We start from the raw sequence: 15,989 nt of genomic DNA on the forward strand, positions 1-15,989 counted from the left end.
TTCTATTAAAACAAATTTTATTTACAGAATCTGTAAGTAAATCTGTAAAAATACAAAAATGGCAAGTCCTTGACTGATCTCGGCTTCAGACACACCATGCAAAGTTATATCAGTCCTTTCAATAGTGACTAAAATTTAAAAACCCAGATTGCCAAAAAAGTACATCATATCATATGCTGGTGTTTAAGGCAGATGCGGATTAACAGGCTGTTCCCTGTCCGCCGCATCTTTCAGTGTTTCAGGGACTGTACATCTAAAAATCAAGCCAAGGTGAAAGGTGTCTCACTGACACCATGGTGACAGGACTGTAAACACCAGAGTGCCTCTAACAGAGTCAACTGGAGGTATAATGAGGGCAGTTACTTACATACACATTAGTAACAGTTTAACAAAAACAAAACACAGAGCATGAGATGTTTATGATGCTGGCTGTATTGATTCAACATCTGACAGTACAAAATTCCTTTAACGTCTACACCGCATTCAGACGTGTGGCACAGAAGAACATTAAATCTAATGTAGAAAAATGTGGAAAGGTCTGATGCAAAGATCTCAAATCATATCTTATGAGACTTAAAGCTTCTGCTTTTTCTTGGCTGGTTTGACTGAGGGCATTTCCTCCTCACTATCATCTTCATCATCGTCGTCGTCATCTTCATCTGATACTTCAGACTCTTCGTTCTCTGTGGCTGAAATAACTAATTAGCTTTATTCATTTACAACATCAAAGAAAAGGCTGATATAGAGAGTGGCTGCTGCTTTATTCCTTACCAACTAAATGTAAGCCGCTGATAGTCACTGGTCCAGATCCGGATTTCAGACGCAGTGTGACAGGAGCCATCAACTCAAACTCTCCGAGGCTTACCTGAGTGCGAACAGACATTTAAAAAAAACTGATCGGAAAATTATAACAGAAAAATTGAGATAGATAGTTTGTTTATTGATAGTTTATAGGGTTTATTGCCCTATCAACTTCTCTGGCTATACCATGGTGAAAAAAAACATTTTATAAACAACACTTTTCTATAATTATAGAAATATTTTAATAATAAAAAGTCATCAACATCAATAAATAATATATAAGATATAATACATAAATACTACTACTAATAATAACATAAGATAAAAAATAAACAGTTTAAGGTTTACATTTGATAAAAACTGAACAATTTTGCAAAGATTCACATTAAAAATATATATATTATTTAAAGTCTCTCCAGATAAAAATCATTGCCTGATAACATTAAAAATAAGGCATTCCACGAGAACATGTTTAGTTTCTGTTGCAATATTAACAGAAAAATGTAACGCTGAAATTCACATCATTACCATCGGCAGGCAAGTAATGTTGAGATTAGCTACAGGCACTGATATTTTCTTTCCTTGGTGATTCATAGCGGTCACTTCCACCACGTTATTCTCCTCTTTGGCACCATCACCCAGACAAATCTAATGACAAAAGAAAAGTATATGGTCATACCTTTAAAAGCGCCGGTCACACAAATCTTAAAAGTGATTTTGTGTGTAACAATCAATTCTTTTAACACAATATGGAAATTTTAAACTTTGGATTTTTTCCTCCTTGAAAAGATGTTTGACATTGGAAAAATACTGACATCGTGACATTTTGCACCATATATTGTGATGTGCATGTAATTTCACCAGACGATTTGAATAGCTCTTTTTGAAAAAATTCACCATTTTATTTTGATTGGGAAGATTTTGTAGGATAGTGCATCTGCAGCAAATTATAATAAACAAATTACAGGCACAGATAAATACAATAGTGCAAAGACACAAATGATGTAAACAGTGCTTTATGCTTTTCTTCACATGGTTTAATTTTATTTCATAGCATGTAACTTCTTCCTGTAAACTTTTGACCGGGTATTTTTGTGCTGTAGTAGAGGAGGTTAAACAGAAGTGAAAATGCGTATGCAATAAATAATGAAAAAGTGTGAGGGTGACTTCTGCTTCTGTGCAACATGCGAGTATCAGAAGCACAAAGTTGTGCAGTGCCACTATGGTTACAGGGGCATTTCTATTTTTCATTAAGCATCATCTAACTCAGTTCTTGGAGTGCCGCAGCTCTGCACAGTTTTCTAATTAAACTCTAATTAAACACACCTGATTAGACTTTAAAAACTACAGGTAAATGTGTAGGGGGGACACACGTTGGCTTGGTGATTAGCACTGTCATCTCCCAGCAAGAAGGTCGCTGGCCCTAGCTGGACCAGTTGTCATTTCTGGTTTGCATGCTCCGATTTCCCCCATAGTCCAAAGACAAGCGGTATAGGCAAATTGAATAAGCTACAATGGCCGTGTGTGAGAATACAAGAGCGTATAGGCATTTCTCAGTACTGGGTTGCAGCTGGAAGGCCATCCGCTGCGTAAAACATATACTGGATAAGTTGGCGGTTCATGGCGACCCCTGAAGAAAAAAAGGACTAAGTCAAAAGAAAATAAATGAATGAATGAGGTTGAGTTTGACGCCCCCAATCTAATTTCAGGCAGTGATTTTACATATTCACTCTGCTCATCCTTAGTAAAACTTGCATGTGTTTGAATGCCAAAAACTCGTGAAAAATGCAGTTAAGCATGAGTGAAAATTTTAACCCTGTGTACGATTCTTGACTATCAAACATGCACACATTGCGATAATGAAGCTGAAACAATGAATTGTGGGTCCTTACTACTGAATCTGTCAATCACCTTTCAATTTGACCAATAGCAAGAAATTGGACCATGGCTACTGTAAAAGCTGGAGCCAGAGGGTGTTTGGCTAGAATTGATCATATATTGGAAAATAAACATTTTTTTTTATTTTTATTATTAATTATTATTACTGCTCTGATAATCAAATTTGCCCAATATCTTTAAGCCGATAGATTAGCTCTTGTAAAATGGTTAATGTAGTGCTAAAGAGAACATAAGACTGCAGTGTTTTTTAATAAAGAAAAAAATGCAGCCGTAATGGAAAGGGGCAGTAGATCATAAATCATCTGTAGTCTTGCCATCTCTAAATGTATGAAGATTATCAGATGAAAGTCAAACAGCAACTACAAAAAGCCAATACAACAAACACTTGACAATACAAAAAAATTTGACAAGGACAGCCCCAAAGCAAAAGCCACAGTTTTGTAAATGATTGCAATTGGTGGCCAACATTCAGGATTTCGTTGCCTTTTCAAATTTACTCAACCACCTTACTCCAGTTAAAGTCTAGATCGGACACACGGCCGGCGGAAAGTGCAATATGCACATCAATTTAGCAGCATTTTTTTATGACACTGTATAACAATAATTAATATTTTTACAGTACTGTGACGGTTGGGTTTAGGGTTAGGGGCAGACGTTAAAAAATACAATTTATCGAGTAATTTAATAAATAATAGACATAATTCTCGTTAACTTCCAGCCACAACCATATCCGATCTAGCAACAACCCTTACTCCATGCCTAGCTGGTGGCTTTTTGCTGATGTGTCACTTAGACATGGTAGCTTTAATTATGCATATTATTTTTTCAAGTAATAGATTTGAAAAGTATATGAATGAATTTTATTATTATTATAGAAATGAAAACTGTGCATTCCTACTAAACATACATCTTTACTGTCAAACCCAATATAAAATAATAAACCATTTAAAATATGCAAATAATCATATTGATATTTATCTATGTCAAAAGCAAAAATATGGTCGTTCTCTCCACTGGTTGTTGAGTAGTTGATAAATAGTGGGCATTGTGGCACTGCATTTAAAAGAGTGCAGACAGCAGTTCAAAGGGAACAACAGATTTAACCATTGTTCAGTGAATTTCTGCAGGCAAACTTTGGTTATTTCAACAGACATCCATGCAATTGAAATTGTGTCCGAGAGAGGAAGATTTCCCAATAAGATACCACGCTATGTTCAAATCGAATTCACCAAACAATGAAACAATTCATCATGATGTGTAAAGCTGACATTATCAACTGTCACTCACTTTGCAGAAAGCAAACTTGAGAAATCAAATGCAATTACTGTATAATAGAGTCTATCAGACTCTATATAAATGTACAACCCCAAATCAGAATAAGTATGGAAAATGTATTTTTGTTTATGTGTTTCAGGTCTGAATGAGAGGAAAGGTTGTATATTTACAAATGAAATGAAGTTGGCTGGACAAAACATTAACTATTTTGTATTCATACAGTCTGCAATGAAACTATGTAATTTAAGTCAAAATTATACAAATTAATTGAATAATTTAAGCCAAATTAAATTTAGAAATCACATTTTTTTGTGTGTTTTCCATACCATCCAAACTTTTTCTGATTTGTGGTTGTAGTTAAGCAATATTTATGCTGGCTATCACATGTAAGAGCAACAAACAAGAGGTTATCATTGTGCGAGTTACATTTTAGACACAATATTGTCCGTTTTTCTCAGGGCAACACAGTGGTACTTCATTCCATAATGAATTTATACGTCAGTGATTCAATAATCCCTTCATAAAGAAAGCCACTTGCATCTTTTCTTTGTAAATCAGCAGTTTTAAATGAATCCTTCAAAGAAATGATGCAACTAATCACATATTAATTGACTGAATGATTCAATAAATCAGAAGACAGAATTGCTGTCCCCTACTGGCAGTTTTAGTGTCATATTTATTATTCCGTGACAATAATAAACCAGCTAAAATAGCATCACAAAAACACACTCATTAAACATTGTTTAATATTTTGTTGGTATCCACAATAAATCCAAATAAAAAAATCCCCCAAAATCCTGAGACTATTTGAGGTTTGCTTCTGCATTAATCCTTGTGCACTGTTCAAATTGTCTACCGTTTCGTTATGTTCGTGGCTGTATTTGCTCCATTGACTTCCATTATAATTACATTTTGTATTGCAAAGCCATGACCCCAAATAGTAATGCATTTTTGACTGTTGTTGGCTGCGTTCCGAAACCGCTTACTACTCAGTAGGTACTGCATTTGAATGTAAATGTACTACTCTGCCATTAGAAAAGTGCGTTATATACAGTATGAATGTGAAAAGCATGAATGGAATTTGCACATACTACATCCACCATTTTGTCATTGTCACGTGACCTACCTGCGTCAGTTGCATCACTTTGAGAGTGGACGAACTATGACGTCAATTTATATGCAAAAACCCAGAAGCGAGTTAGCATTTTAGCAGTTCCGGTTCCCTTAACCCAAAGTCAATGTTTTTTTTTCAATGGCATTTCAGTTAAATCGCTTAAATAAGGTTCGTGGCAAACACAACTTCAATATACTTTCACGTTTTATTCTACGACATAAAACACATCAGTTACATCACACTCTTGAGTTTTTAAAACGGTTACGCTTCTTTAAAAAGACGGTTGCTATCAAGTTGCTAAATGGGACTACAGGCGGTGTCGGAGACATTATACGTCATCGAGCTGAAGTCGTCTGGAGCGCAGCTTGCTTGTGTTTTAGGCATTTGGATTTCTCTGTTATTTAAGTATTTTCATAAATAGTATATTATAGTTTGTAGTGTTTTTCATTTATCATTAAAAAATATTAATTATTTATAATTAATAATTATTAAAAATGTATCATTAAATATTTATCATTTTTCATCATTTATTTTAATTAAAGATATGGGGATACAACTTACCAGTGCAGCATGTCTCCTTCCTGCTCTCAGTAATGCAAACGTGTCAATAAATGTGTAAAAATACATACATATTAACTGTCATTTTAACGTGATCAAGTGTTTTTTCATCGGTTTTTTCTTCATCTGAACACATTTAACTCTGTCATAACTGCAGTATTTACACTCCTCCTTAAAATGTATAGCATATGTGACTGTATAGGCTACTTCGTGACATAAAAAATATTGAATGTTGTTCTGTGTCCATGATGGAACTTGCAGGCATTTGATAGACTTGCTCCTCGGCCTCATTTCTGTCGTCTGTTAAGGTAAGCGGGCTGTGTGCACGCGAGCGATACACTTATTTAAATGTGTCTTATGATAATATTATGTAGGCACGTTTATAAATACAGTTTTAAAACGTTTATAACAACCTTAAAGCAAAACAGATGTATTTCCCACGTATAAACGATCCAAAAGGCACGTAGGTCTATGTGTATTTGCGTATTTATTTGTTTATAATATAGAGCGTGGATTATAATATAAACTCTGTCATGGACATTATTTCTAAAAAATAAGATAGAAAAGTTGTCCGTAGCAGGGTGGTGCTGACGTCACAGGCAAGTGCCCCGAAAGCACTATAGTTCGTTTGTAGCCTAATGTTAGCTTTTCAGTTCTTGCGTTTGCATTTAGGCCAAAATCCAAAAGTCCTAAAAGTTGTATTTTCGTGTGAGAATTATCCGGCTGGACAAAACATGTAAGTGTAAAGAACAGTGTTTGAACACAGAGCTTATTATTTGCAATACTCGAAAATCCTATAGAGATTTTATCGAGGGAACCAGTTTAATGCTATCAGCCGATTAGCCTACAAGGTGACGTCATAGTTCCTCCACTCTATTCATGAATTCGCTCGCGGGGCATCATGGGATAGCGCAGCATGCATGGGATGCGCACTTCAGAATCTCGCCGGACGTAGCAAGTCATCCGGGTACTTCTCGCATACTGATATTTGGCTTGCATACTGATTTTAGCGTACTGTATAGTATGGAAGTATGAGGTTTCGGACGCAGTCGTTGTTTTTCCCTGTTTGGAAGATGTAAAACTTTTCATTTATACAGTTGATCATCAGTTGGCAGTATTAACCCTTTAGATGGGCCTGTGCAAAAAAGTTTCTGGCTTTTATATGGAGTAAAATAGAAGATTATAATGTGCATGCAAAAATACACTGACTACGTTTACCATGTTCTTAGAGCTGAGCTTCTTATTTTTTATTTTCTCAAACATATCAAGGTAAGTGCGCAAATATAGTGTGTGTGTGTGTGTGTGTGTGTGTGTGTGTGTGTGTGTGTGTGTGTGTGTGTGTGTGTGTGTGACAGACATATCTTGTAAATCTCTGATCATAGTTAATACAACCTGTATATAATGTTCATAGTACATCCATCTGTAAATATCACTATCGTTTTCTATAATTGCACTTTCTAAATTATAGATATATCCTGCACTTGCTGATAGTGCACTAATGGTTAGACCTAAGCCGCATTTCGTTACCTTGTACATGTGTAATGACAATAAAGTTGAATCTAATCTAATATATGTCATATAATCATACAATTTTTATCCAGCAACTAAGCTTTTTATGCACTGTAAATAATGCTTAAGAGTAAAAATTTGTAAATTTAACTCTTCCCAACAGGAAAAAACACGAACAATCAAGAATGCATGATTGTATGGTGTCATGGATTTGCAATCAAAGAATGTGATTATAATGGAAGTCATTGGGGCAAAAACAGCCCGAACATAACGAAAGTGTAAAAAAAAAATTTATTTAAATAATTAAAATAAAAAAATTTTCAAAGCATTTTCTAAAAATATGTCTCAAAACAAAATTTGTCACCAAAAATCATTCCATTTGATGAAACTAAGGATATATCTCCAAATTAAGTTTATATATCCAGCTGCAGACCCGCAGAAACCCACACACCTTTCAGGACACACAATTCCCGCCACACAATCTAGGCAGGGCGAACCATATATGGGCAATGACGGATTGTCATCTTGTTTTTTCTGTTCATATCGCAACTAAATCCTTAGGAGCATTATCACCACCTATGGTACCCGATGTGAATTTAAGAATGTCGATGTGATTTATTGGCCTATGTACATATTAATTAACAATGCACAAAATACTACAAATGCATAATTAGATTTTTTTTATGATGTTCATTTTATTTATATTTTGTCAATAATAAACTATACCATTTTGACCGTAGTTTATGGGGAGATATTTAGTTTGTTGTTTCAATCTATTGTGTTATATTAATGTCACAACACCTACCCCAACCCTCGACGACATTCTTGCTTGAGGAAATGTCAAAGTAAAGCTGAACGGGTCGTTCATATATCATATGAGAAGCCCTTCTCACAAAACAGAGGCTTTAAAACACTTAAATACTTGTGTATACAATGTATAAATGTTCATGACTAACCTTTCTATGAACATGAGTTGATTATAACTGCAGATCAATGATAAAAATAACCTACTGTAACATCTGCAATTATATAAAATAAATAAAAAAATGCAACATATATGAACACATCCAGACCCTTACAGTCTCCGATATGCTGCCAATTACAGAAAAACTACACACAGCATTTATTTAGTCCTTATTCGGCTTTAAAAACACGCAACATATAGCTCACAGTCAGTGCAAACCTCTCATCTGTTTCTTTAATCTTCGCCAGCTTGTGTAACCACCTGTTAGAAAGTAATTCCGTCTTTCCGAGTTCATAATAGTCCATAAGGTGATGATAATAGTTAAACATAGCAGTTTGTTCATGTTTTAGGTTGCTGAAAGAATCATTTGCTCCTTTTTTTCTCACTTCACTCTCGCGTTTGTCAGTTTCTGAAAGGATCGGATGTCAGAAGCACTTCAATAATCACACGCACGCTATCATCATCAGCTCAACAAGTTTGTTATTTCAAATATACACGAGCGACGGCAAGTGAAACTGTTTACACTTTTAGACAGCCTTGTAAAACAAAAACAGAACATGGCAGATTCTGCTCTTCTTGGCTTTGTGGCTGTTCGTCAAGACGATGAAAGGTTTGTTTGAACTCAGGTCAACCATGGCTCGTTATTATATGCATCTAGTATTACAGTGTAATGTCCCAGCTGTGTTTTTAAAAATGGTGGTTTCATTGTTTTAATTTTCCTGGCTTGTTGCAGTAGCGAGTAACGCATCTTTGTAATCCACCAGGGTCCAGTTGCTTGCACGTGTAGTTCCACCTTTTGGTACCCTTTTGTTGTGCTAGGTACCCTTTGCAAAGGGTACCCAAAACGTGGTACAGTACAGTCCGCTTTTAGGTACCTTTTGACAGTGGAAACAGCCATAAAAGTGTACCGAACCTTACCACTCAGTGGAAATGGGCCATTACACCTACCCCGAACCTAAACCTACCCCTTACAGTAATGAAAAATAAAACATGAATTAATTTTGTACAGTGACAAAAAAGACGCTATATTTCTGCGCACATTCTCAGTAACTGCAGCTGTAACACTTCTAGCCTTATGGCCCGTTTCCACTGAGTGGTACGGTACGGTTCGGTTTGGTTTGGTACGCTTTTATGGCCGTTTCCACTGTCAAAAAGCGTACCGAACCGAACCGTACCGTACCACTTTTTCGGCACCCTTTCGAAAGGGTACCAAACACGAGAAAGGGTACCAAAAGGCGGAGCCACACGCGCAGCTGAACGCTATTGGTTTACAGAGATACGTCATTCACTTACGCAACAAGCCAGAATGAAAACAACAAACCCGCCATGTTTAAAAAAACACAGCGAGAGATTTTAGCGGAATCATAAATACATATAATAACGAGCCATGGTCGATCTGGGCTCAAACAAACCTTGTCGTCGTCTTGATGGACAGCCACAAATCCAAGAAGAAGAGCAGATTTACTCTGTGCCCCGTAGTTTTTTACGAGCCAGTCTGAGGCGCGAGCGGTTTCGCTTTCTTGCTTGCGCTCGCCGCGCGTCTAACATTATATCTGAAATAACAAACTTCTTGAGCTGATGATAATAACCTGCGCTTGATTATTGATGTGCTTTTGAAACCCGATCCTGTCAGACACTGACAAACGCGAGAGTGAAGCGCGAAAAAACAAAGGAGAAGCCGGGAAAAAAGGAGCACATTAAATACGGGCGAAATGTCTACTTTATGTAGTTCTTCTGTAGTTGGGAACATATCGGAGACTGTAAGGGGCTGTATGTGTTTATATATGTTCATTTATTTAGTTATTTAATATAATTACAGACGTTACAGTAGGCTGCTTCGCACTGTCTTTGATCTGCAGTTATAATCAACTCATGTTCATTGAAAAGTTAGTAATAAACATTTCTACACAAGTATTTATGTGTGTAAAGCATCTGTTTTGTGAGAAGTGCTTCTCATATGATATGTGAACGACCCATACAGCTTTATTGTAGACATTTCCTCGAGCTAGAATGACGTCGACTGAAACTTTCTGTCGTACACCACGCCCACCAAAAGGGTACCCTTGTTAGTGGAAACGCAAGCCTGATAAAGGTGACCCGTACCAAACCGAACCGTACCGTACCAGTCAGTGGAAACGAGCCATTAATAGCGTTAACCTATAGCGGTGAAAGTCCCTCCCACTTGGAAGCCTGGATTGTGTTTCCTGAAATGTGTATGTCTGCTTCTGGATATAACAGGGTTAAGTCCCTATTTACTAGTACTTTATGGAAAAGTATAATAAAAAAGGAAAGGTGAGATATAAAGGTTTTTAACATATTCAATAAATATTTAAATACTCTACAAACCGTCCTAAGCTCGAGAAAATGCTCCACGTCTTCATCTTCATCTGCCTGAAATGTGTAAAATGGCACTCCAGAAGACAACTCACAACCTGAAGAACACAAAACCACAGAATTAAACACTAAACCGTGCAATTAACATATGGATTATATAAGTAAACTCAGAAATCGATTAAATATGAACAACATTTTGCTGCACAGTAATCCGGGGTGTGTTTGTTAATCTTAATCGTCACTGGCAACAATTTTCAGACATTTCTCACAATGCAAGTGCACCACGTGTGTTAGCTTATTAAACGTATAAATCACGCAATGGGTCTTACTGAACACGTAGCTTTCCAGCCGCGAGCGCGAGTCCACTCCACTGTCTGACGCTTCGTCCTCCACAAACGACATTACTGTTCAAACGGAATTAATATCGCTTCAATAGAGGGAAAATATCCACAGTGCAGGTCGCGTCGCGTTTTCAAAACACACGTGACGCGTACGCAAAATAACGTCGCAGGAATCATGACGTCATCCGCATGGACATAAAAGCGCAGTTACCCTATGAGTCTTACTAACAGCTTCTTCATTTTATAAGAGAGTATGGAAATAAATCTTTAGAAGGAAAATATGTTAAAGAAAACATTTTTAGGAGATATTGGTATTATTAAACAAAGTTATACTAATAAATATATTAGAAATATTATAACAGTGATACAGTTATATATAATAATTTAAAATAGACCAATGTATTCATAAATATAAATTGGAAAAAAGTTTGGTGTTCTTATGAAATGTATTAATAACAAAGTGAAAGAAGTTATATTTAACATTTTACTGTGTATATCCAGCTAAAGAGGTTTTAGAGAGATTTAATTTGGATATAATGATTATTCTCGTGATTTATTTATTTATTTTTTTTTCATGGAACAGGAATCTTTTGTCCATATGTTTTGTGATCATATATACACAAGGATTTTCTGGGTAGATGTGGAAAATTTTCTCAGAAAGAAAACAAATATTGTATTCAAGTTACAAAATATCATTTTTTTTTGCATTTATTATGTCAATACATGCAAAAAAATGTACCTTTCTAGAACAACTTTTTATTATTATGGGAAAGTTTCATATACATAAAAAATGGACTGGATCAAAGCCAAATTGTGTTCATGTCCTTCAAGAGACTAAGGACTACAGCACAAGTTTGGAGGACATTGTTAATAAAAAAGCAAAAAAGACTTGTGATATTCTTTTTTTTTTTTTTTTTCAATTCACCTTTATTTGTATAGCGCTTATACAATGTAGATTGTGTCGAAGCAGCTTCACATAAAAGGTCATAGTAAATAGGAACAGTGTAGTTCAGTTTGTAGTGTTTAAGTTCAGTTCAGTTCAGTCGAGCTCAGTTCAGTGTGGTTTAATAATCACTACTGAGAGTCCAAATATTGAAGAGCAAATCCAACGATGTGCAGCTCTACAGATCCCGAACCATGCAAGCCAGTGGCAACAGTGGAGAGGGAAAAAATTCTAAAGGAATATAAGATTTTTAATTATGGAATGTTTTTATGTACACTCTGGCATATATTTTTGTATATTACTGTATAACTCTGTATTTGTTGTTAATAACAAAACAAAAAAAAACAATAATTAAAATAAATCTTACTGAATAATAAATGCAACAACATTAAAGCCATTCCTATCACCTTTATCATTGAAATTAAAGAAATAGTTTTTTACTCTACCCTTGTAACCCCAACTGTTCTCCTATGTTAATTAAAGGCTGTGATTTCAAAGTAAATTTACAAACAAAAAGATTAGAAATCTATTTAACAACATTATATACAGTTGAAGTCAGAATTATTAGCCCCCTTTAGCCCCATTTTTTTTATTCTTTTTTAAATATTTCCCAAATTATGTGTAACAGAGCAAGAAATGTTTTTACAGTATGTCTGATAATATTTTTTCTTCTGGAGAAAGTCTTATTTGTTTTATTTTGGCTAAAAAAAATCACTTTTTAATTTTTTAAAAACCATTTTAGAGTTTACCAGAAGAACAAATATTATCAGCAATACTGTGAAAATTTCCTTGTTCTCTTAAACATCATTTGGGAAATATTTAAAAAAGACAAAAAAATTCAAAGGAGGCTAATAGTTCTGAGGTCAACTGTATAATGTATTATATATATATATATATATATATATATATATATATATATATATATATATATATATATATATATATATATATATATATATATATATATATATATCCTCATATCCTCTAGCGGTTTATAGAAACTCAGTTTCACATACATTCTCTAAAGATACCATTCACATACTTAGAACTAAACATTTAAAGTTTTCTTTGTCTCCAAAAACTAAAAAAGTTCATTAAATTTTTTTAAGTGGGATATATCCGTCAAGTCAACATTTAAGAGTTAGATTTGCATTTGAGTCTAATAAATGTATGTTTTGTGATGATATTGAAGCAGATTATTTGTTTTTTCACTGTATGTTTGTGGATGCATTGTGGTCAGACGTTTATGACTGGCTTTACCCAAACATTCTCACCTCTTTAATGTGAATAGCATCATTTATGGACTTGTAATGGACAGTAAGGAAGATGCAGAAGGTGAAACCAATGTTTTGTGCTTTCTATAATGAGATTCTTTCATATGTAAAATCCCTTAAGATAATGAAAACAAAAAGTGCTATTAATCTGTTGTCTTTGATAGAAAAGTATAAATTACAAGAAAACCCTTAGTCCTTTTCATTTATTTATGTTTTTTATATTTAGTCATGTATTATTTTACTTATAATTGTTTTATGTAACATATTAATAACAAATACTTCTTTACTTGCACCTGTTTCCTTTTTTTTGTAATGTAAAGGTGTACTGATAATGCCAAGTTGTTGTACGTTACTATATGTTCATTCATTCATGTTCTTTTCGGCTTAGTCCCTTCATTAATCTGGGGTCACCACAGCGGAATGAACCAACAACTTCTCCATCATTTGTTTTATGGAGCTAATGCATTTATCTCAAAATGTACTTATATTGCAGATGCTTGTTATTTCTGTCAGGAAAGTGTGTAAACTTTGACTCAAATGTTTTTTACATGTAAAATCTCACAAAAGTTTTGGTTAGATTTACATAACTATTTTAACAAACCACAATCAACGAAACAACTATTCAAATTGAAAGATATTATTTGTTATTATTCTAGTCCCAAAAACAAACATAGAGAAATCTTCAAGTTAATAGAAATGTATGAAAACATAATGCTTCCAGTAAATTGGTCTTTGATGCTTTCTGTGTTTTTTATTTAATTTTGTACTTCCCCTTTCTTTATTTTGTTCTCTTTTATTTTTTTCCTTTCTATTTCTTCATTCATTCATTTTCTTTTCGGCTTGGTCCCTTTATTAATCTGGGGTTGCCCCAGCGGAATGAACCGTCAACTTATCCAGCATATGTTTTACGCAGCGGATGCCCTTCCAGCTGCAACCCAGTACTGGGAAACACCCATACACTGTCATTCACACACATACACTACAGCCAATTTAGTTTATTCATTTCACCTGTCTTTGGACTTGTTTGGGAAACCAGAGCACCCAGAGGAAACCCACGCGAACATGGGGAGAACATGCAAATTCAACGCAGAAATGCCAACTGACCCAGCCGAGGCTCTGGCTGTGAGGCCATTGTTCTTAAGAATTTGTAATTTTATGTACTTATATCCCAATCTCTTACAGAATACTTCCTGATTTATATTGTAAATTTCTTCTTTTCAAAATAAAAGTAAAAAAAAAGTCTTCCTGAATAATACGATTTGATAAATATTATCATTGTATTAGCCTAATATTTTATTCATAAATGCAGATATTTCAAAACAGTTCCACTACACAGTGTCTTTATAAAAGAACTTAAAATCTTTTTGGATGCCCTGGCTAAAATTAAAACAAAAAATGGCCTTAAAATGTTTAATTTATTTGTATCATAGAACTTGCCATAGTAGCTGATATCTGTTTTATATTGATTTCTTTTTTATGCTTATTTTTCCCTCTTAATTTTATTTTAGTTTGGATGATTTTTGTAATTTAAGCTTTTTGTATTTTTGTATATTATTTTGTGTTCAGCCTTCCATGTGGGATACACAATTTGTAAAGTTGAATGCCATTTTGTTGTATTAGGACTTTGTATTTCCAATTTAAAAAAAAGTCTTCCTGAATAATAAGTCAGTAACCTCTTTTTTTCAGTGGTACTTAAAGAACTATATTTATATAAATACCATTAGAGTACAAACCAAAAAGTTGTTAAACAGATTTGTTTGACACATTTAAGTTTTTGAGTGTTACAAGGCCTAGCATTATTTGTAATATTATTTTCTTTATTTGTTATTTTGTTTTACCTATTGAGTCTATGCACTTTTATATAACTCTATTATGCTTTTCATATTTTTATGTACACCCCTGGCATTGTTTTGTATGTCATTCATGCATCAGTAAAAAAAGAAATCTTCCTGAATAATATTTGGCACAATATCTTCAAACATTATCTATAAAAGAAGGTTTATTGTATTAAGTTGTGAAACTTATATATTAAAATGTGAAGGTAATTGTTAAAATATATATACACACACTGATAACACTCCAAACATAAACATGAGATGTTTTACACAGAACTTAAGCAGAAAAAAAATCTGTATAGATACTATTAAACACTGTTTAGCTGTGTAAAAACAGTAATAGGGTTACAAATACAAACTGTTTATGCCTATATTAATGTTATGAAATTTTTAGTAAAATATTTGTGAAAAGCAAAGCTGATTTTCAGCATCATTCTTCCAGTCTTAATTGTCCATCAGAAACCAGTCTAATATGCTAGTTTGGGGTTTAAGAAACAGTTCTTGTGGCTTATTTCTTACTGAAGCAAGTTCTTTAAAATACACCACTCACAAACTTTGATAAACCAAAAGACAGAAAGTGTTTTCCTGGTACTGAAATTTGATGTCTAGGGGACATTCTACCAGAAACGTCCCTGAAATAAAAACATAAATACAGTGAATAAAATAAAAAAAAATGTCTAAAATGGACTGATGGCTGATTTCTGTGAGTTGTTCTGTACAGGTATATGTCATTCATTTGGTTCTCAGATTTTTATTCTTTATTAAAAACACGTTACAAATGTACAAACCCTGTCATTGTCCTTGTCCTTAGCCCAATTGAACCTACAACTTTATTAGATTTGTTTTGCTAAAAACTGTTATTTAGAAGACAAAAAAACTTCAGAAATAGCAAGTTTAAGTTGTTATCATTCACATCTATTGATTAAAACATTAAATTATAAATAAGTTCTACAAATACATAATACAAATGTACAATTTTCCCCATGTTTCTGTCAGCCCTGTCACATTTGCATTAAATTTAATATAAAATGTGTGCAAGGCTATGACTCAAAGGAAGTGGCATCATTAGATTGAGAAGCTGACAGTGGGTTGGAAAAATGTTGTTTATCTGCTACTTCTTCAAACAAATCAATCCGCTCTTT

The 15,989-nt window shown here is 34.1% G+C and overlaps 1 protein-coding gene across 1 annotated transcript; it reads right to left on the reverse strand.

The window, feature by feature from the left end:
• npm3 (nucleophosmin/nucleoplasmin, 3) lies at positions 1-10,948 on the reverse strand. The gene is made up of 5 exons (XM_056471583.1): positions 10,784-10,948; positions 10,467-10,552; positions 1,330-1,449; positions 772-865; positions 1-689 (listed from the first exon to the last, which is right to left on the reverse strand). The coding sequence occupies exons 1-5, from the start codon at positions 10,854-10,856 to the stop codon at positions 574-576; spliced, it is 489 nt and encodes a 162-aa protein (XP_056327558.1). The 5' UTR covers positions 10,857-10,948; the 3' UTR covers positions 1-573.
• Positions 10,949-15,989: the final 5,041 nt, after the last annotated feature.

Source organism: Danio aesculapii, chromosome 13 (genome assembly GCF_903798145.1).
Source record: "Danio aesculapii chromosome 13, fDanAes4.1, whole genome shotgun sequence".
NCBI classification, from domain to species: domain Eukaryota; kingdom Metazoa; phylum Chordata; class Actinopteri; order Cypriniformes; family Danionidae; genus Danio; species Danio aesculapii.

Coding starts and splice junctions, on each gene's coding strand:
- npm3 (XM_056471583.1), bottom strand. CDS start 10,856: ATGTCGTTTGTGGAGGACGAAGCGTCAGACAGTGGAGTGGACTCGCGC. Junction 1,450..10,466: donor ATTTTCTCGAGCTTAGGACG/GTTTGTAGAGTA, acceptor TTTTGTCATTAG/ATTTGTCTGGGTGATGGTGC. Junction 690..771: donor CAGCGGCTTACATTTAGTTG/GTAAGGAATAAA, acceptor TAGTTATTTCAG/CCACAGAGAACGAAGAGTCT.